Consider the following 24,543-nt stretch of genomic DNA (forward strand, 5'->3'; position numbering starts at 1 on the left):
TTCCTAATGACTAATGATATTGAACATATTCATGTAATTATTTGTCTTTTTGTTGTTGAGTTCTAAGTTTTTTGTAATATTCATATATTGAGGATACTAGACCCTTTTCATATATAAGATTTGCAAAATTTTCTTCCATTCCAGATTTTTCCACCTTCTTGATGATGTACTTTGATGTACAAAAAAACCTTTCATTTTGATAAAGTATAATTTATCTATTTGTCCTTTTTTTGCTTGCTTTTGTTGTCCTGTATAAGACTCCATTGCCAAATCAAGGCTGCAAAGATCTATCCCTATGTTTTCCTCTAAGAGTTTGTTATCCTAGCTCTTAAATCTAGGGTTTTTTTTTTAATCTATTCTGAATTAATTTTTAAATATAGTATGAAGTATGGGTTCCACCCAGTTCTTTTGCATATGCATATCCAGTTTTCCCAGTATCTTTTATTCAAGAGACTATTCTTTCCCCGTAATATGATTTTGGCACCCTGTCCTTCTCCTCTGGAATTTCTATTATTCATATGTTGGCATGCCCCATGGTGCCATACAGAACAATAATAAGATGACGATTCATTTTCTTTCTTTCCTTCTCTTTCTGTCATCCCCAAAATGAATCATTTCAACTGAACTATCTTCAAGTTCTCTGATTCTTCCTTCTCCTACCTGAAATGTGTTTTTGAGCTTCTCAAGAACACATTTTAAATTTAATTTCATGTAATGTCCATTGGAAAAGGCTGTTCTCATTGGGCAAGCTCTGATCAGGTAAAATAAAGAAAAACTGTAAACCTGGGTTTTCAGGGAGCTAACAGTCAGGTAAAGTAATGCAGTCCTCTCAGAACGGGGTCTACAATAAACTCCATACTGCTCTCCCCTCTGATGATGCCAGGCTACATTTTTACTGATTTTGGAGCTGCTGATTTTCGAATCTAACATAGCATCAGGGAGAGCAATCTGTATAGGACAAGTTAGAATGTCACAAAGCCTGCTCGTCTTATTGAGGTTCAATGTTTTCTCAAATAAATGGTCATTAGATTGTGATAAGCCCTTGATGAATTTACAGATTTCTGAAAATATTGATTTTTGACAATTTTTGCCTGTGTTCATATTGCTTTCATAGAAAAGTAGACTTTCTAAAATCCTTCAGAAAAAAATAAGCTGTCATTTTAGGTCACTAAGTTTTATAGTGGTTTATAACAAAGCCAAAAATAATGAAAACTACTTTCTCCTCTTTTTTTTAAACTTAGATTTATAGTCATACAGGCACCTTTTACAACTCTTATTCCCAATTCAAGATCTTTGAGTGAAAGAATAGTGTTTATTATATCTTTGCTCACCTACAACAACTCAGTACAGTGGTACCAGCAAATTCTATATTTGTTGAATAAATGAGTGATTCAGAAAATGAAATAGACAAACAAATTTAATTTTTAGATGATACTTTAACACTTCATGAATAAAAATTAAATATATTTATTTTCAATAATTTATAATCTAGTCTAAAAATTCAAAATATTTTGCATCTCATGAATAGTTTCTTCTGTAACAAAAACAACAAGAGAACAGAATTGATACACAATAATTACATTCTTAAAAATATATTGTGAATTTAGTGAATTTAATTATCTTTAAAGATGAATTTTTTCTTGGTCTAAGTTCATAATGAATGAAAATCTTTATAATCATGATATTTCCCTTTCAGAAATTTATATTCTTTTTTTCCAAGCCAAACATGATTTTGCTTGCCAAGATTGTAATTTTTGAAGGAGAACTTCCACGTTTTAAAAATAAAATGTTTAAAAATATATCTACTCTTACCAATGATGCTTCTTGTTTATACCGTACAAGAATAGTTAATGTGGCACAGAATAATTTCTCTGGGTCTTGCCAAAGTTTCTATTATAAAAGAGTCCATATTGGATTACTGGTCTGTTACCAGAGAGATATAATGACAGCTTGCATGTCCAAGATATCCATGCTTGAATGTTTTCAAATGGAGTGCAATTTCCTATAAGAAATCCTATCCTATCTATTGCTCATTCAGTGATACTGCCATTAAGAAAAATATTGTTGAGCCTTACTCACCAAATCCATGCCTATAACACACACACACACACACACACACACACACACACACAAACACACACAGGCTAGAAGTTCTCAATGGGATATTTTCTGCCTTTCCTTTATTTTATATATATCATATATAGTTCCATATCATAAATGGAAAAAAAATCCTACATATATTAATATTAACCTACATTTGAAGAGTCCAGGCTCAATGAAATTTAAATGTAATTAACCATTTATTTTTCATTGTCTATGTTTTACATAATAATGAAAGTCACTAAATATTCATGGGCAGATGACTTCACAAGTATACCAAATTAACAATGTTCAATATAAAATCAATATTTAAAAAACCTGCCTGGAGTGTCTCTAAATCCTTATAATAACAATTAACATTTTATTATCCATGAAGAAATACATTGTATAGGATTTTAATAAGTAAAAGTCATAGAGAACCTAACTAAATTTGTTCCAAATTGTTCAAAGGTGCCCAGTAAAACCTGTCTGGAGTGTCTCTGAATCCTTATAATTCACATATCTTCAACCTCTATAAGCTTATTACTTACTTTAACACTGCAAAAAAACTAAAGTGTAGTTTCCATTTGCTCTCTGATGTACTCTATGTCCAGCAGCCATCTATTCAATCATAATGTGAAACAAAATGCTATCAAACTTTAGGGGAAACGGTAGACAATTAAAAAATGGGTCTCCATAAAGTGACCAGTTACAGCAGAAGGTCGTGTCCAGATCTAAGAACTAGTTCAGTGAGGCTTTAATCAAAATTTTTAAAAATTCCATAAAAGTCAACATTACAATACTTTCTTCTTGGTGTTAAAATCAAGAGATTTTAATTTCCTTCTTTATATTTTCTATGCTTTCTTATTTTTTTTATAAGTAGCATGGATTATGTGAATGATCATTAAAAAAACACTCATAACTATTTCCATTTCTTGAAAAAAATAATCGGTAGAGGGAAGTGATGGGAGGGGAGAGGAGAGGATGTGGGGATAGAAAAGATAGTAGAATGAAACAGACATTATTACTGAATGTATATATATATGACTGCATGACCAATATGATCTGCAACATGTACACTCAGAAAAATGAGAAATTATATCCCATCTATGTATGATATATCAAAATGCATAAATTCATTCTACTGTCATGTATAACTAATTAAAACAAACTTTAAAAAATCATTCCAAAATAAAGAGAGGGTCAAACTGAAAAAAAAAAAAGATAATTTTGTATTTATTGAGGTAGAGATGAAAGAGAATTAATACAGACCTGCCTAAACCTCCCCAAAGACCTCCTGCCTCAATATGTTAGTGATGAGGCAAGTTGTATTTTATCCGGGGCAGGGCAGGAGGCAGTACTGGGGATTGAATTTGGGGCTTCACAGATGCTAAGCAAGAGGCAAGTTCTTTTAAAATGAATAAGGAGACTAACATTCTATTTTATTCTGAGAGGTAAAATATTAGTCACAAAAATCTACAACTCTTACTTTACATTAAGGAAGGCACTGACATATTAAGAAGAGATGGAAAAAACTTCAAGTGAAAATGCACTTGTGTTAATATTTTTCTCCATATATTTAAAATGGACTCACTAACTATAAACTCACTAACTATACTAACTATGCTAGTATCTATTGTATGTGAAAACGTATAACAATTAACATTTTATTACCCATGAAGAAATACATTGTATAGGATTTTAATAATAGATAATATTTGTCCAAATTTCTTATTAACTGTATTCTCTAGGTTTTCTTTCCTACCCAATTAAAATCTTTTTTTTTCTACTTGAAATTTATTCAAAATAATTAATAAATACAAACAAAATGATGAAGTCTAAAAAGTGTCTAAAAAGATTTTCTGGAAAGATCCTGGCATATGATGGAGGAAGCGGTTAACCACTCCACGTATGTTAAATCACTCTTAAATAGAATTGTCTTTGTCTTTTGGATATGTACTATGAACTCAGAAAGTATTGGAAGATGCCAACATTTCTCCCTACTTGTAAAGCATTTTCACTAAAAGCCAAAACAGTTAATAGCCTACTGCTAGAGCTTTCTACCTTTCTGAAAAATGCTTGTGTTTATAAAACACATGCTCTGTTAAGATTAAACTAGCCCCAGAACACCAGTCACATGTTACTAACAAATTGTCTAATAATTAGTTCTCACCTTGGAAAGCACAGAGCAGAGATCTGCAGGGATTATTATAAAAGAAGGAAGTTTTAGTGAGGAAAATAGAGAGAAAAATAAATACAGAGCAGGAAACACATCTGAGTTAGCCAAATCAAGATGAGATGCCACTGATGTGAGACCTGGGCACTGTTTCTTTAATGTACTGGGAGTTTGAGAGCAGAGTTCACAACAGGAAGAAAGGCCTGAGGAGAGATGCTACCAAGATAAGTAAGTATTGTCTATTTCCTTCTCTAGTACTCTGGACTCACATACCCAAATCCTTACTAGGCTGAAAGCATCTCTATTTAAATAATTGAAATTGAACATATTTTTCTGCCCAAATACATCCCACTATAAGTATTCCGTATCTTTTCATAGTCATTGAACCAGGTCCCCAGCAAAATCCCTAGAAATCATTCTTAATTCTTCACTTTCCTTTATTATCCCCCACCTTATCCACTGGCGTGTCTTACTTCATCACCAAAATAGGTACCCATTCTGTCTACTTCTCTGCATCTCACAGTCGCCACCCTAGTCAAAGCTGCCTCCATCTCTCCCCATGGCTCCTGTTGTAGTGTCCTTTTGTCCTCCCTCCTTCCTCTGCCTTGCAGTCCAGAATAAGCTTTTAAAATTAGACCAAATGTCTCCCTTACTTGTAAACTTTTACATATGCCTCAAGGTTCCTAAAACAAAATACCCACCCCTGACCATGCTTGTGGGCCTGATGTGATCCTGTCTCTGACACATCTTCTATTCTGGTATCTGTGAGGCACCCAGGCTCTAGTCCCGATGACCTGTCACTGTTCCTTGAACACACCAGGCTCATTGAGGCCTTAGGCCTCTGTACTTCCTGTTCCCTCTCCTCGGTTAGTCTTTTCCAGAGGTCTTCATTTCAATGGATTCTTCTTCCTGTTCAGCTCTCAGCTCAAATGTCATTTCCTCTGAAAAGTCTATAGCTGTCCTCACCCCAGTCACTATCTAACACATTACCTTGTTCTGATTTTTTTCATTGGCTTGTAACGATCTAGGTTTCAAATAAGTTTATATATGTATTGCCTATTTCCAGCTGCCAGAAAATGATTTCCATGACAAGAAGGGCACTGCCAGGCTTGTTTGTGTTAATCAAGCATCTAGACTATGACCTGGTGTGCTGGGAACATTCATAAAAATTAGTTCCATTCACAGAAAACCCATGATGATGCCTATAACTAGTCCCACTAGGTATTGAACACTCATTTTCAGCATACAATCTATGTTAGTTTGTATAATTCTTTAAAGTTGAGGCCTTATGAGACTGTTCTACATCCCAGTCAGCAGGAAAATAGCAGGAAGAAAAATAAATTCCTGTGTGATTCTAGAGCAGGTCAATCAATGATTTTGAAAAACAGTCCAAGAAAATACATCAGTTTCTTATTTTAAAAAGAAATATAAAATTTATACAGGCTATAGCAACATATAATAGCTACTCCATGAGGATTTCACCAAAGGTGTTATTCAGCATGAGTCTTCTAGTCCTTGGAAATATTTCAGTCACAAGAACCACCTTTAGTTGTTTCCTGTAGTTCCATACTTCTAAAGCTGAAAGGAACCTTGTCAGTAATTTAGATCATCCATCTTAATTTATAAATGAGAAATTATAGCTACAGAATTTAAATAACTACCTCACCATGCCAGGCTGGGGTCAGGATGGGACTTGAACTCATGACTCTTAATTCCAAGGTCAGTTTTTTCCAGTATATCAAGTTGCTTGCATCCTCTTAGTTAAGAATAAAATTCCCTTCATCATTAGCAACCTGACTGAAAGTAATCTTTTGGAACTCTAAGCAAGCAAAAAGTCTCTATTTTTCTGAGTACTGAGGAGGGTACATATAAAATATTAACTTCAAGAAATGCATAAATAATTAAAACGCTTATAATCATACTGTAATATTAACAATAATAAATCATATTTTGGGTTCCAAGCAAAGTATTCATTATGACATTTGTACATCTTAGGTCACCAGTATCCCTGAGGGGTAGATTACTACAGTTCCTTCCCTTAATGATATTTTGAGCACAGATCAGGAAGTATCTGAAAACACAGAGTAATATCCTTAAAATTACTATCTCTAGAGTTTTAGGAAAGATATACATGCTAAGGAAGGTGGAAACCAATCAGGAATATTTTTTCTCTATTCATCAGAGATAATTTCTTTAAAAAGCTAGGAGCATTTTCCAAGTATTTCTTTAAAAAGGAGTGCATTTTCAGGAAGTAGTGAAAACCACAAGAGCAGTATAGAGAACCCTTCACGGATCCTATGTTATTGCTTTCCTGGCACAGAGGTCAGTGAAAACTCCATTCCACTCATCTGCTGAGTTGTAAAATCAGTACCTGACATGGCTACACACAAAGTTAACTTAATAAAGGTGAAATGTCTGGTCTTTCAGGAACAGAGGGTATCAACTGCACAAATGGAGGGCATTCAGGCTGTCCAATTAATGAGCAACCTATAAGATCTGCTGTAAGAGAATAAAACTGATTTTCACTTCTCTTCCAGATGGTGAACATTGCAAGCATGAAAAATTCAGGGAAAATCAGAAAACACAAAACATAAATCACTCTTTTTAAGTACACACAAATATTCATTGACATAGTTGTGGAGAGATGTAAGTAGGGAATAGATTGGGTTTATTCTCCATGATAAGGCTCTGGTAGATTGTTGTCAAGAAAAATAAAGACCATAGTAAAGCTCATAGATTTGTTTGCTTCTTAGTAGTATGAAGTATTAGTAATTTCATTGTACAGCAAGTTCAATTTGATGTATTTGTTCAATATTCCTAAAATAATCACAGTTTTTAGTATGGCAAGTTATTTCTTTGTCTCACATATGGAAAAAATAAAAGGATAAAATCCAACTATGATTAAAAAGAACACACGATTTTAGTTTCTTTTTGTTGTTGTTCTTTTACTTAGCTATATAAAAAGAAATGTAAGGCAAGGAATAAAATATAAAATAAAGGTTAACAAACTTTCACAATTTCAGTACTCATAAACTGAAAAGCAAAAGGACATACTTATTTTAGAGAAATTTCACTTTGCAAATGATGTTCCAAAAACTAAGTGCAGTATATATTCAGAAAGTAACATGTCCAAAAAGTTCAAATATCAATTCCAGTGTTTCCAGTAGTAATTCTTTAATCAGTTCACAGTACAAGAGTTAAAGTAAAGTTCCCCCAACCCTTTTTTTTTTTATAAGTGCTATTTTGGAAGAGCTAAAACAAGTTTTCCAGGTCATATTTAACAAGACTGTCCTTTGTTTAATTTTTTTGTTTTTAAAATGAAATGGCTAAATGGAAAAAGATCTATTTTTAAATATTAAGAATAGCTTCCAAATTAATTCTTCCATTCTGAATAAGCGTGAGGCAGGGTTTATGAAGAACTTCCGTATTTACAAGTATCAGTGGGGCCTCTGACTTGCTGAATATCTTCCAGGAAGAGAAATATGATACAAGTTACATTTCCTGAGAGTGAAGTGAGAGATGCTTGGAGTTTATAGTAAGTCATTTCTTTCCCAGCTGACATCCACCATCACCTGTCGCGTTACGAGCAATTTGGCCAGCAGGGCTGGAGGGTTTGTCTGAAATGCCTTCCCCAGGCTGGGTGATGATGCTTGAGTTCCATAGCCACAGAGACTCTGAAATCTTAGCCTTTTTGTGTTTGCTGAGGGGATTCAGACAGATAGGTTGTTAATGGGGAAACAAAGCTTGGATGACGCTCTAATAATCTCTCGCCTGTTCTGATGAGTCCTAGTTCACTGTGGCACTATAAATGACTTCTTGCTGAAAACTAGCCTTCCTAGTAGATGCCATTCAATAACAAAAATTGAGGGTAAATTAGAGAGGCTGCACTTCAGAAATGGGGTTGCTTTTAAATTTTTTTTAGGTCTTCCCATCCACTGATGATCAAAATATCCTAGATCTAACTCAGTCCAACCTCCATGGGGCTCTCTGAACTTTGAAAGGTCTTTCTGAGATCTGGGGGCTCAGTTTCTGTTTCAGGATCAATTTGGGAGGTTCTAGACTTAACTAAAAGATTCAATTTCCTCAATGCCATATAGTTAGGTGCTTTTTCTAGAATTCTGCTATTGCACCTACACCTTCACATTTTTAAATTAAAAAATTTTCAACTCTCCAGGACAGCACATATGGCCTTTCAGAATTGCCCACATGTTCAGCCTTCTCAGCATCCAGATGCTCTCACACCTGTGTTCCCTAACCACACAGGATTTCTCTGTATCCCTCAAACTGCTTTGACCTTTAAAACCACTATGATAATCCCTCTAATGGCAACAGTTCACAATGGCCCCCAGATCACCTGACAAAATCACACATCAAGCCTCAACTTTTCACTTCCTCTATGAAGCTTTTCCGGTTTCATCTGTTCTCCCAGAGTTTATCATACTTGAATCTAAAAATTGCCACTACAATTCCACAATAGCTAATTATTGGCCTGTCTGTCTTGCTAGACAGAAATAACTCAGTGGCTGAGATTGTGTCTTTATTCATCCTTAAATTCTCAGTAAGTATTCATTATCACTTGAGAAGTGAATGAAATACTTTGTCAGATTTCTTTTTTCACTAGCATCAAAGCTGAACTTAAAATAATAGTGACACTATATCATAAAACATTTTTGTAGGTAGCCCTCTTAAACAAAGAGATTTTTAACATTCTTATCTTGAGTAAATCAAAGGAGAGCTAGGTGACAAGAGGATAATAGAGAAAATTGCTTGTCCACCTCTACTAGCTTTTGAGCCCCACACAGGAAGAAGAGCTAAGAGTCGCAACATTTATCAAAATCTGTGAGGCTCTGTGTCTAGTCACTGTTGCCTCAGGGCCCTGGAGAATTAGAGAGAGGGTCATTAGAAACCTGCCACTATCTTCTAAAATGTGCGTGCTCACACACAAACACACACAAACTTCACTCAAAGTCACAGGGCAACTCTGACACCTAAGGACTGAGGATGAATAGCTATGAGCAGAGATTAGCTGGATCTCGAGAAGCAGCACCTTCATGGGAAGGTTCCAAGTAAAGGCATATAACACGCACTGGCAAGGAGATGAGAAAACAAGATCAGAAATATACTTGCTTTTTAACATGAACAAGAATACATGGGCAGCATCCGAGGGGCTCCAAGAAAAAGAAAAAAAAATATAACCTCTAAGAGGGAACTGAGATTCTGTAATTGTACAATTGAATAAGTGTAACAACAGAGGCTCTGGTGTTGATTTGAGGACATTTGAAATGGTAGGATGTATACTAAGCTTTCTAGAATACATAGTCTTCCAATAGGCAGAAAAGGTGGACAATGGCACCACAGTGAGAGAAATGGAAGCTTAATTCAATGTTTAGGGCATCAGCATTGGAAATAAGACAGAGGTCACTAGCAACTTTGAAGGAGCAATTTCCATAAGGTTCAAGAAGCCCTAGTCAGCTTTGAATAGGTTAAGGGAAGTATGAGGAAGTAGAAGTTGTCAGTAACTATTTATTTGAGAAGCATGTGAGTAAAGGGGACTGTCAAGAGAACACGTTTCTAGTACAGGGAAGGAATAAGTATATATTAAGAATTAAGTATATATTTGTTGACTAAGAAGCCAGGATACTGTGGAGAGTCATGTTGAAGACAAGAGCAAGGGGATCACGGGTGGATCAAGGTCTGAGAGGAGGCTGGCGAGGAGAGGATTAAGAACACAAGTGAAGGGGTTAAGCTTTGAAAGTAAGAGGGTCACCTCGAGAGAGGACAGCTGACAAAGAGATTCTGAGCTCAAGAAAGGAAGTTGAGATGGTTCAAATACAAGGATAATGTGGTCAACTCAGTCTCAGATTCAACAAACCAGATCAACACACATATCCATATTAATTAAAATTTTCACTGAACTTGCAATCACTTCCAAATTATGTAGATCTAGTCATGGTAAAATAAACCAATCTAGTAAATTAGTTGGATATTTTCTTCTTTTAGTTTAAAATCATAAATTTTTTTCCTTAATCTAGAATTATGTATTTTAGGAAGCTTAAGGGCTGACTAAAATGAGATTTGTGGGGGCTGGAGCTGGAGCTCAGTGGTAGAGTGCCTGCCTCACATGTGTGAGGCACTGGGTTCACTCCTCAACACCACATAAAAATAAATAAATAAAGATATGTGTCCATCTACAACTAAAAAAAAATTTTAAAAGTGAGATTATGAGCCAGTTGTACCTAATTTTTGTGTCACATGAAATAACAAAAGCATGTTTATTTTCTGATTTGCCTAAGTTGAAAGAATTAAAATGATAATAAATTAATGACATTATATGGCACAATTCTTCTTCCTTGGTTGGCATAAATTTGTAAGTTTATTATTGAAATTGTGATTATATCTTACAGTTTGATTGTGTCCAAGAGTGAAGGTCAGACCATTTAATGCTATTTTATGAAATGTAGAGTTCTATCAATTGAGGTCTCTAGAGTTATATTATTCCTTAGCAGTGGTATAATGAAACATCATGCATTACTACAGTCAATTCTCAGGCTAATTCATAAATGTAAGGTCATGCTTCTCTGTAGGTTTACAAACATTATATAAGGAATTCATTTACAAATGCCTTATATTAATTACTAAATCTTCACAGCATTTTTAAGGGCCAAATCGGATTAAAGATGAAATCCATGATTGCCTGCTTTCTTTTTTTAATATTTATTTTTTGGTTGTAGTTGGATACAATACCCTTATTCTATTTACTTATTTTTATGTCGTGCTGAGGATCAAACCCAGGGCAGTGCATGTTCTAGATGAGTGCTCTACCACTGAGCCACAACCCCAGCCCCTGCCTGCTTTCTTTTGTATCTCTGAAAACCTGCAGTGCACACTCCACAGCAAATTCATATAACTCTCTCCAGGCCAACACTCAGCTGCCCCTTATGAAGTATGAGTCATTGCATAAAAAGATGAGTGAAAAAAGAAAAAAAAAATCTAACACATATTCCAACAGTACAGGTAGATTAATCAATGCCTCTTAAATTAATTAGCACAGGTAATTACCAAAATGGAACAGTTTAATTTCATTACTTTACAATGACATTTGCATTATTATTAAGGCTAAGTAGTACATTAAGCAGTCTGGTACTTCACGATTCTCAAGGTAGATGATATACAGACATTTTAAGATAAGATAATTTACACATAATTGGCAATAAAACAATAGGAAATGGGGATGGGAGAGTGAGCTCTAGCTCCAAAGGTTCTATTTTCTGCATTTCAGGTCAACTACTTAATTTCATTTAAATTCAGTTTTTGCATCTATAAAATGGTGATATGACAGCTGCATTACAGAGGTTGTTGAAGTACAAAATAATATAAGAAGGCAAAAGCACATCATAAATCACAAAATATTTCACAAATGTGAATTGGTACTAATAATATCAATATTACTGTTGGACACTGGGTAATTATATGTGTTATCCTGAAGTCTTCTGTGGTGAAAAATCAAGTAATGGAGTTAGAAGTGATGTACTTTGTTTTTTGATGTGCTAATAAAAAGAAATTCTTGGATGCAAAAATATGCAAATAACTATAAAATAGCTATATAATCTACCAACAAGATAAAAACCATTAAGGTTTGAATATTCAATTCACATTAGTAAGCACTACTTATGGTGTATCAGGCACCATATTGGATACAAACACAAATCACATGGATGTAATCCCTAATTTGCTAAACTTTTACATCTTAACAACTAGCTTCTCTGTCCAAAGAATGGGAGTTTTGATGGGGATAATGGTGTTGAAAGAAAAATAATACATTTCTGGTCATATGACATTTTTTAAGAAGCTTATTACCAATTTTGAATGACTATAGATTTTCATAAGAACTTAAATAATCTAGATGTTATACAAAAAAACTGTATTTGTGGGCTAGGGTTGTAGCCTCGCACATGGGAAGCACTGGGTTCTATCCTCAGCACCACATAAAAATAAATAAAGGGATTCTGTCCATCTACAACTAAAATAAATAAATAAATAAATACAAATGTTTAGTTCCCTAGAATTTTTCCAGGGGTTTAAATAATGTCCAGGAACATCCAAAAAACTCAAACTGTCTTCTACTTTGGATATGGACAAATTAAATTGTCGATGTTTTTTGAGTATAGCAGTTATCTCATATAATATTTATTAAATTTCTCCATATCTTAAACTCCAAAGATTCATAATATAACTAATGGCATTTGCTCACCTGAGATGTTTTCCCTCTTCTTACCACATCCACCTCTGACTTAGTATTCCCTTCAGTCTTCAAAACCCTGTTCAAATCCCATCAGCTTGAAGTTTTTTCCTAATTGTTCCATCTTCAAGGGATTCTGTCTTCTGAATGTTTAAAGCATCAAAAGTATGCTCAAATTGTAATTTTTTTTTTACATTTCTTACCACTAAGGGAATATATTCAGAATATATTCACACATTCCAGAGGCTAGAGCCACATCTTACACTTTCCTTGGCAAAGCCTGCACTACTAGTGAGTGCCAGCCCTATTTGCATGTTCTGTCTTGTGTTTCAACAAACAAGAAATGACCCCTTTTTCTTTAGAAATGATAACCACTTTTCTTTCAAAAGTTTACATACATTTAATGTTAGAAAGTAGTTATTTGTAAATATATTACAGCTTCTCACTCTCATTTCATGTGAGCCTTTTTATTTTTTGGTAATTTTAATCATTAAAAATATACTCTGAAAGTAATAATGGAGGCACAATTGTTCCTACTTTCATAATAAATTATTATGAAAGTATTAAATATAATTAATGAATATTAATATTAAATCCATTTATAGTTTATTCATCTACAACTCATGTGAAACAAAAATATTTTTACCTTACAAGACTTTTGTCTTTTAGCACTCACAAATAGACATTAAACTTAAAAAAAGTATCTGCATATTATATAAAAAATTTTATCTCAGGCTAACAAATATTCAAGAACAAGAAAAATCTTTATTTAAGGTGGCATGAATGTTATAGGATCTCTATATGTATGATTAATTACTGGTACATTCTACTTTTCCTAAAATAATATTGAATTATGAGAAATATGGAAGAGGAAAATCATAACTTACTTAAATTTGATAATGATAATATGAAATATTTCCAAAACTAGTAAACAAAATATTGAACTAATAAGATTTCACGTTAATTTATATTTTAGTAGTCACTTTATACTAAGAAATTTGTTACTGGCGCATATTAATATTCCTGAATTTTCTAGAAAAAATTAGTTCTTGTAATTTTACAGTATTAAAAATCTGTAAACTTAATTAAAGTTCTGTTGCATCTAATACATATAATTTTTCTAAGTTAGTGGACTTACAGAATTCAGTAATTGTGAACCTAACAGGTTTTTCTTTTCATTTTAAGAATGCATGACTTACTAGCTCACCTCAAATTCTTGGTATGCCAAACTATAATTAAGGAAGTACAGTGATGACATAAAGAATTATGTGTAACTGTCAGTCAATCTCATAAAAACAGCTGGACAACTTTTTAACTAAATCACATGCCCTTATATAGGAAACTTGTTATCTACAAATGAAAGAATGCCCAAGTGAAAACCCAAGGGATGCATAAATAGTCATTCTCTACAGCTTAATGGAATTGTAAAGTAATCCTCCTGAAACATCCACAATTAAAAGCCTCAGTATCAGAATTCTGAACATAGTTTTGAGCCTCAGCATTTAACTGGTTTTGAGCACTTGGAGAGGACTCAAAAAAGAGCAATAAAAATGGAACATGGGTTAGAAAATTGGCCCTTATGAGGGAAGGGATAAAAACTGACCTTCTGTATAATGCCTAAGGAAGTTTAGCCTTAACAAGAGAAAGGATGGGTTTGAATCACAACGCAGCATAAGTGACAAAGTAATACATCTCAGTTTCTTCTCAGAACAAAGCAAGAGGGAAGTGTATTTTTCCCTGTCACTCTGTGTCTCTGTAGTAGGTTCCAGGAAGACAAGAGAGCCCCTCATTCCTCCACCAAAGGAAGTTGCAGCCCATACTTCTGGTCAACAAATGCTGAATAAAATGATAAGCTCTCCACCTTACTGCATTTATTTTAGTGACTTACCAAAGCTACCTCTTATCTACCTTTAAGCCAAACAGAAATGTTTTGGGAGCCTCTAAAATTTATACAGTACACTACAGTTTTTATTTGTGATTCCATGAATTTTAAATTTAAAAACAAAACACAAAAATTTAAACCCATAATGTCTAGTGCTACTGGTGGTTTGGGAGATTATGTGAAATGAATGGATTAGATCATGAGAGAACATATTTAGTAGTATCTATCAATATATGTAAAATGACTTTCATTAGTAGATCATGAGAGAACATATTTAGTAGTATCTATCAATATATGTAAAATGACTTTCATTTCTAAAAACCAGTTTTGTGAAAATAATCCTAAGCAATATAAAACAACTTTCCTATATGTTATGCTCTTGTTCACACTAATACAAATCCTAGAGTAAAGGCCCATGTAGAAAAAACATGGCCATGGAATAAATCATTCAACAGTAGCAAAGACAAGGTAAAAATCACCCTAATATTTAGGATTATTTCCAAGGGGATTACTAAAGTCCAGAGAACTTGAAAGATTCCCCCCAAATCATACACATCTTACAAATATATATACAAATATAATTTGAGATTTTATTCTTGTTGAGATCATGTTTTTAAAAACATATAATGCAAATCAGAATAGCTTCTATCAACCATCTTTTTTCTTTGAGACATGTTCATTTTTTATTTGTATAGAAATCATTTTCTTAACATTGACACTTCTTTACTATCAAGTGAGTGGCAAATATATTTTTAAATTTTCAGCTATATTTAGACTTTTAAGATTTATTTTAACTGATAGATTAAAAAATAAAACTTAGCTGGCACAGTGGTGCACATCTGTAATCCCAGCATCATGGGAGGCCACTGCAGGAGGATTGCAAGTTCAAAGCCAGGCTCAGCAATTTAACAAGGCGCTAAGCAACTTAGTGAGACCGTGTCTCAAAATTTTTTTTAAAAAAAAGTAAATAAAAGGGCTGGGGATGTGGCTCAGTGATTAAGCACCCTTGGGATCATTCACTGATACCTAAATACATAAATAATTAAATCATACCATGTTAATGGGAATCATGTAACATTTAGATAAATATATACATTGTGCAGTATTTAAATCAGGTTAAACATACCTATATCCTCAAACATTTATCATTCCTTTATAATGAAAACTTTAAAATCCTTTCTTCTGGATTTTAAAAATGTATAGTACATTGTTGTTGTCTAAGGTCACCCTTATATGACAATGTGCAATAGCACCCCAGAACATCTTGCTCTTATCTATCTACAATTTAATATCCATGGATCAACCTTTTCCCATTCCTTCCTTTACCCTCCTCTCCCTAGCCTCTGGTAACCACCATTCTACTCTCACCTATTATTTCTTTTTTTCCATCTATATCTATGAAACTAAATACCTTGCTTTCATAAACCACCAATTTAATGAGAGACACTGAAAGAAGACTGTCACTAGAGATTTGTTTATCTGTGACAAAACCTAAGGGGACCATATCTGTCATTTATGTCACTTTGTCTAGCCACATTATCCAAACTCATAAACTATTATTACATTTAATCTGTGTTGGTTTTTTTTTCATACATAGCCTCATTTTCCATTATTCTTAAGGATAGCTTCAGTGGCAAAAGTCACCAGCTTACAGGCATCATCCTAAATCAGATGCTACAGATATGAAAGGAATGTTAGCCCTTCTCTCTTTTCTTTTTTCCCTGATGGATCATAGCTCTTTAATTCATTGAACCTAAAATGACCTCAGAATCCTTCTCACCACAGTATTACAAATAGCCACTAACGATCAAAAACCTGAGGGCTAAGGCTATCTACCATACTTGAACTCAATAATAAATCAGAAAATTCATTTCCTAATACTTTTGAAATTGATTTCTCCATTGGTCTATCAAAACTATACCCCTTCAGGATCAGTAGTACACAGAAACTCAACATGTGTCAAGTCTTCTAAAATATTCAATACTAAGCCCTTTTATTTTAAATGTCTCTATAAAGCAAATAATGAAAGATAGACAGGAACTCACTAAAAATATAAGGTTCTCTATGGTGTGCATGTGTTTGTATCATTTCTCAGAATTTCACTAATTTACCCAGATAATTGCCAAAACAGAACTGAAAATAATCAAAGAATGATCTTCTGGGACATAACACTCTCTATAAAAATAATGAATTATTTCTTTTACAGAAACAGGGATACTTGTAGATAAAAGAAGCCAAGGAATTTTCCTCTAAAAAGAGAATCCTAGAAAACTAGGTAACATCCCGCCCAGATTCTTTTAAAGCCTCCCCAGACTTACCATTTGTTACCCCCAATAAATACTGAACAAATAGACATGAATTTAAAACAAAGCAAAACACATCATGCCTCTCAGAATACTGAACATGTAGACATGAATTTAAAGCAAAGCAAAACACATCACGCCCCTTAGAAGTGCCTGAGCCTGTGCCACCTCTAAGTGTTTCATGGTGTTTATCTGGAGGGCCTCTGCCAAAGAAACCTTTGGGAATCCCACATTAAGCCAGGCTCAAGGCATTGAGTATGCCTAACAGGTATATGAACAACACGCTTATTATGTCTCTTCCCTGGTGAATCTCACCCGGAATATGACAGAACAATAAAAGCAAACTCAGGCCCAGAAAGCATCCCCATTTTCCATATAAAATAGCATCTGTTTTTCCCATGCTGACTCTGCAAGGCAGCTTATTTACAAATATATAAATAGCTGCAACTTTACTCCAGTCTCATTGAAAAATCAAAATGGCATCATGCAAGAGAAGCATCCTAGCATACTTGGCTCAGTGAGTGAAATGTAAGTGGATAGGAGCCAAGCTACTTGACACTCACTAGTCAGCTTAACCAGATACCCTCCAGTTTCCTGTAGCGAAGGTCCCAGGGTTCTGCTCCACAGAGCCAGAGAATTCATTTATATTGATTGCCCAGGGATTGGATAGCGATTTAGAGTCAAAGCCCAGGAAACAAATTTCAAGTCATGCTTAATATTTATAATCTCATGGATTCACAGGGGAATAGCATTGCCTAAAAGTCACAGCAAGGTTTCCAATATAGCTACTTAAAATTAGCTAAGTCTTTTTTCACTCAAATCCAATGAATTTTAAAAGGTTTCACTCCAATCTTTTTTCCACCTGACCAGAATTACAGGAGTTTAAATAAGCAGGAAGAAAAGCTGCATTTTAATTTTTGGAACACAATATATTGCCTTTCCAAAATTCATTGAAGGTATCAACTACTAGTTTAGAAAGAAATATATATATATGAGAAATATTGTGCATCTTGACTTTTCTTTACTCCATATGCCTACTAAACATGGAAATGCTGTGCTGTCCTCAATTCCTTTCTATGAAGCTACCTAAATCGCAACACATGACATTATCCCCAATATAAAATCCCTCTCTTCCCTAACATTCATGTGTTTTACCAATTAATGGGTAATTTACTTATAAGGAACCATGTTATTAAAGTAAAATTAACTAAAGTATCACAAAATAGGAGGTTTAAAAGAAACTTTTCTCAAGGAGAAAGTGTTTGAAAGTTAGGTTATGCACAGCATCTAAGATGATTGATGCTATTTCCCTTAGAGAATTCATGTTGAAATTATCAACAATTTTTAGTAGAGGCTACCCATCAGGAAATGGCAGCATTCATAGGTTTTCCCAGAAAACCACCTATGTTGCATGTTAAACCAAGTGGAATTTTGATGCTTTTGTCATGACAGTGTTTTCATACACAGGGGTACTCATGCCCAACTCAAGGAATAAATATCATGATCATATATGTTCCCTGCCTTCCTGGTGACTCAACTTTCTGAATGATATTGAACTCATCCTCAAAATATTGCCAACCATATTGAAATTATTATTGCCCTGAACAGTTCCTGACCAATTGCCATTATTTAAAAGGTAACTTCTCTTTAAAAAAATAAAACAAAAAATTCTAGGTGTAACCATAGGAAAAAACAAAATAACAAAGGAAAAATAGTAAATTAATTTTAAATGAAAAGAATATCAAGATAAAAAATAAAACTGCAGAACAGTTTATTTTACTTTGTATTCTATGTACTACAGTGAATGCCTAATAGCTAAATTCTTTTAATTTATGTGACAAATGGTAATTGAAGAAATAAATTAAATAGATAACAGTTTTCTGTCTCTGAATTTACATTGTGTCTTGAGTTTTAAAGTTTACATACATTTTAAAACCTAATATTACTTATGCCTACTTTAAGTATAAATAATATTTCTTCAAAAATGTATTTAATTACTATCCTCTAAAGATTATGGCTCTGTATATATAAAAGGTATTTCATATACTATAGAACAAAAATCAGATGACAAAAAATTTCATAAATAAAAAAATACATAAATAGCACACCTTCGAGTGGGGATCACACTATTGAAAAGGTTTTGCACTTTTTAAACAAATTATTTAAATTTCTTTAAAACATAGTTTTGTAGCATTATTAAAATACAAATAAAAATTATTATTTTACTTACATAGTATCTCTAATAAGAAGTGCACTTCCCAATTTGAAACAGGTTTTATCCCCTTCACAAAATGCACGTCTCAGAGAAAAGCTCTCTCCTAGATCAAAACCTGCAAAATGTGACACATTATTTAATCCAGCAGTTTTATTAAATTTAAATATACTCACAAAAATATTGATTTTCTTAACTAGGATTTTTTGTTGTCTTTATCTATAGGCTGATTTACTTCACATGAAACCCTGATGTTTGGGATCAGCAAAATTCCTTTGTTTTATCTTTTCCTTCTTTTAGGGTACAGAAGGATGAAACTAATTTTGTATATAGAATATGTAGCCTTCTTTCTGAAGAAAAGATCACAAATATATTTCAAAAGACTAAAATATTAGTATCTTTTGACATACATATTACCTAGGTAAATAGAGTAGCTCATTGTAGCATCTCTGAAGTGTAGACAAAAAGTTAGACAAAAAAATAATACGGTATTCAGTTTCAATCTAAACAGCTCTTAAAAATTATACTTTAGGAGAATGCATAATGATGTGGGGAAATACTGGGAATTCAGATACAATACATGTATTATTAATATGTTTGTGTGAGTGTGTGTGGGTATTGGAGAGAATATGAGAGGGAAATAGAGAAGGACAGAAGAAGATGATGGAGTGGAAGAGAGGAAGGAAGGAAGAGAAGAAGAAAGATTTATAGGAATGTTATGCCAAATGCTAATGGTGATTTTATCTGGGTGGTAAGGTCTTCTTTGTCATAAATTTCCCTTTCTCTTTTAAAAATTTCTATGGTGGATACAACCCCTATAATTTTAAATAACTTTTCTCCCAAACAGTTTGAAGTGTTGTTGATCTTAAATTAAATAATACAGAAAACTACTTTCAGCATTTTTCTGCACCATCTGCTTTTAATTTTTATGCTAATGCTACAGTCTTAAGTTGCAATATTTTAAAAAAATCACCTACAATGTACTGCATTTTTGGTGATCATTTTACACTAAATCCTACTTTACCAAATATTATAAAGCTTACCTGAAACTTCAAGTTCATTTCTGTTGTCTTGTGTGAACTGGAATCCCACTGTCCTCAGAATAGGACATTGTTTTTCTGAAGAAAAAAAATATGTATATAAGTTTTTTGTACCACATTTTCCAATCCAGTTTTTCAAATCAATTTGAATCTTATCATATTGTCAGAAAATTAAAATAAAAATGAAAACAAAAACAAATAGAATCACTTTGTTAAATTCTGTAAAATGTGGATAAAGATATTCCCCACCTGGCTTTGTGGATGTGAGGATTCCATGTGGTTGCTTATGTAAAGTGCTTAGGATACTGCCTGGTACATAGTGGGTACTTCTTAGTGTTAGCTATTATAACTATCATCACTATTATTCTAACACTCCAACTGTTCCTATGTATTTGACATTAGGAAGTTGGCTGAATTTAAGAACATTGTTAAACTTTTATATCCAAAGCATACTCTAATAGTTAAACAAGTTTACTACTACTATATTTTAATATAAATTTGATTCAGGTTTGGGGATTGTAAGGTCCTTGCTTAGCATCTGGACAGCCACCTTAAGTGACAGCCGCCATTTTAAGAAAAATTTCACTTTCCTGCCCAAGGGCATTTCTGAGAAAGGCTCAACACTCCCTCATACCAACCCAACCCTTAACCGCCTGCAGTAGTACCTGCCCAGCTCTAATCCTTGTTTTGCCTCTCTCTGTCTTTGGAGAGCTGTGCCTTTATTTATAAGCTCTGATGAATAAACTCTCCTGTGTATCTCTGCCTTGTCTCCATCTTTCATTCCTTGCTCCCCCATCTCTTAGTTCCTCACTTTCCTTTCAGGGATTAAGTGATATTAAACTTTTAGAAGAGAAGGGGACATGTATGGAAATAATTGACATATAATTTAAAAGCCCCAGAGCAAAGATCTCTGCCATACAAAAAGTAGTCTAAAATGAAAAGAAAAAAATGAGATGAAATCATTGAAAAAGTGTTAATTATGTGCCAAGGAATTAGTGCTATTCACAGAGAAAAAAGATAAAACCAGTCTCTACTCACAGTGAATTTACATGGTCAATAATACCATACTACTGTAACACAGTAATGTATATACATACACAGATACTTAAACATCTGAATACATATTTAAATCTAATTCAGGCTGGGAAATGTAAATATAGTACTTAATTCACAAAAAAATGTAGCCAATTTTTTTATTATGTCAGGATAACTATACAACTAGGTGGCTAAAATCTTAAACCAAATCAATAATATATTTTGGCATCATGTAATCATAAGTTTAATTTGCTAGGTCTAAAATTTATGTCTGAGTTTTATAACTTAAAAGTTTTTCATATAGACAGGAGATAAACTGTTTAAAATAAAATTGATCTGCTCTGTGGGAGTAGAAATTGTTGATCATCCAGTTCAATGGCTAAACTTCTCAGCCCTTCTTTGACAAGTATATCACTGGCCTTCGCCATGGTGACAAGGCATCATTTTGATATATTTAACCAGAAGAATAAACCGTATTATAAGTAGTGCTGTCAATCAGATTTAAAAGTAAGAAACAAATAAAATGTAATATACATTTTGGATACACAATTTGCAAAGTGAAATTATAGTACTAAATAATTTTGGAGGTTACTTCGCTACTTTGCTACTTTGAAACTCTACCTCATAGATCTTAATTAAGATGGCATATCCTATTCTAAATAATAGTAAAATCACCAGATATTTTGTAAATATTATCGATTTTTCCTGAACCCATAGTTTTGGGTTTTTTTTAATAAAACCCAATATCTCACCAAAGATTTCTACACTAAAAACTAGAGAATGCTGCTGAGGAAAAACTAAAGATCTAAATAATTCATGGGATAAACCAAGTATTTAGATTGGAAGACTCATTATTATTAAGATGTCAATTCTTAGCTTTATCCCTAGATTCAGTGCAATGCCAGTTAAAATCCCAATAGATTGGAGAGTGCATATGTGAGTGTCTGTATGAGAGACAGACAGAGAAAGAGAGAAAACCAACAAGCTGATTTTCAAATTATTATGGAGATATATATAAAACAATAGCTAAAAGCAAAATCAAAGAACATATTGAAAACTTAAACTATCAGATATTAGACATTTTTAGTATGTGGCATGGATGCACATATAGAGAAAAAGATCAATGAAACAGACCAGAAGGTTTAAAGATCTGTGTACGTAGAGTCTCCTTATTTACTCCAAAACAATCATTGAAATTCAGTGGCAAAAGGATGATTGTTGAATAAATGGTGATGGTCAAAGAGATATCCATATAAAAACCACTGAATCTTGATCCTTGCTTCACACCATGCACAGAAATTAATTAGAAATGATCATAAAGATGAAAACAAAGACAATAAAATAGATGCAGGTAGAATAATAAATCTTCAAAAACTTGTAGCAAAGATTTTTTTGAAAAGAACACAGGAAGCATTACTCACAAAAAAAGATAAATGGGACTTCATTAAAATTAAAATCTTTATTAATCAAAATACATTAGAAGAGGCCTGGGAATGTGGCTTAGTGGTTAAGTGCCCCTGAGTTCACTCCCTGGTACCAAAAATTTAAAAAAAGACATTAGAGTGAAAAGACAAGCCATAGACCAGGAGAAGGTATCTGCATACATACACCCAATAAAGCATCATATCTGGAATATACAATGAGCTCCCATAAATCAATAAGAAAAATATTGAAATGCTTATTTTAAGTTTGTCCAAAAAACTTACGCACTTCAAAAATGAATATTCAAATTGTCAACCCACTGCTTGTGGAAGTGAAAATTACTATAATCACTTCAGAAAACTGTTCAGCAGTATTTACCAAGGATAAATACACATGAATTCTGTGACTTGGAAATTCAATGGCCCAAAAGAAATGACAGTTTAAACAATGAGTGTAAATGACCCTTTTACATAAGATATCCATGATGGCATTATTCCTAATAATCTAAAACTGAAAACAACCCCAAAGTTCATCAGCAAGATGTTGGTATATACAACAATAAATTGTATAGCAATAAAAATAGAACAAACTAATGATACATGCAACAACTGGATGAATCTCACAAATAACATGAGGCAAAAAAATATATAATTCCTCCCCAAATATGTGCTGCCTCATTCCATCTACATGAAATGCAAAGACTGCATAATTAATCTATGTCAAAGCAGTGGTTATCCTGATACGGGTTGTCAACTGGTCGACTGGGAACATATACAGAGAAGCTTTCTGGGGTTCTGGAAGTGCTCTCTATTAGAGCAATAGTTAAACAGACCCATAAATACATACGTTAAAACTCCTTGCACTATCTACTTAACATTTGTTGACTTCCATGTGTGTAAGTAACACTTCAACAAAAGAGGAAAACAGCATTTCTATGAGAAAATATTTGAAGCTAAACCTTATTCTTATAAACACAAATCCTAAATTCTCATCAAAATTTTATTATGGCCATGAATGACTATATCAAATAAAAGACTTTACAATATATGTATGCTTCAGTAGATAATTGGCAAAATGAATCTTCAGACAACAGAAAGGAACTTCCCACTGTAACACTTTCCTAATGAGGTAGAGGTATGTTGGCCTATTTCCAATTTGGAAACAGTATATATGTTATTTAAATTCTTCCAAGGACTTTGTGAATATATAATGATATCAATGCAATAAACCTGTCACTTTGAAATGAATGGAATTCAACATTTCCAGCAATATTTATGTAAGTATTTCTCCATTAAAAGTCTTTAGCTTATGAAAATCAAATGTCATTTCATACAGAACACGCTTTGTTGTGAAAAGTTGGACAGAACAAATTAAAGCTAAATGTTGGACAGAACAAATTAAAGCTAAATAATGTTAATTATTTGTGCCTTAAGATTTAAGGCACAATAATCGTAATGCCTGAAATCTGATAAATCCATTGCATAAAGTCTCAAGGCTAGGGGAAGTGGCAATCACAAGTTGAATATGCTAATTTATTTACATATAAACATATTCATTTTAATATAAAGTAAAGCACAGTTTAAAGTAAATGTACATGTACCTTAACCATTTACAGGTAAGATTCAAATATACGAATATTGTGTCAGGTAGACAGAGACCAAGCACTGTTGCAGTGTTTCTTCAAAAGTCCTCTGGAATATTTCAAAAGTAACAACTAAAATTTCTCTCCCAAAAATGTACTGCTTAGAGAATTCTAATCAGCAGATTTTTTTTCAAAAGCAAATACAAATGTCTTTTAAAACTTCATGCTAAGATGTTAATGACTGTCGGATCCACTTTTCTTCTTCCTTGGAAAATTTAAAGGACTGAAGGGGTATTAAAAAGAGTGTATTTGGGGTAAAAATGGGAGTTCATAACCCACTTGAATCTAATGTATGAAATATGATATGTCAAGAGCTTTGTAATGTTTTGAACAACCAATAAAAAAAATTTTTAGAAAAGAGCCAAAGGAAACAGAAAGCTAGGCAGCTAGATCAGACTTGTGTATTCCATGATTTTAGTTAATTATCTACAAATAAAATACATAATTCTTTTTTAGTTTAAAAAAATTAGAATCCCCTCATCATCCAAGGGAAGCAGACCATGACTATTCAAT

General features: G+C 33.2%; 1 protein-coding gene across 1 annotated transcript in view; it reads right to left on the minus strand.

Annotated features, from left to right (window-relative positions):
• Positions 1-24,543, minus strand: part of Col19a1 (collagen type XIX alpha 1 chain) — a 296,753-nt gene that overhangs the window by 263,168 nt on the left and 9,042 nt on the right. The window contains exons 2-3 of the mRNA XM_076860052.2: positions 19,935-20,009; positions 18,910-19,009 (exon numbers count right to left, since the gene is read on the minus strand). Coding sequence (XP_076716167.2) covers positions 18,910-19,009; positions 19,935-20,009 — 175 coding nt within the window. The remainder of the gene's footprint in view (positions 1-18,909; positions 19,010-19,934; positions 20,010-24,543) is intronic.

This window comes from Callospermophilus lateralis, chromosome 6 (assembly GCF_048772815.1).
Source record: "Callospermophilus lateralis isolate mCalLat2 chromosome 6, mCalLat2.hap1, whole genome shotgun sequence".
NCBI lineage: Eukaryota > Metazoa > Chordata > Mammalia > Rodentia > Sciuridae > Callospermophilus > Callospermophilus lateralis.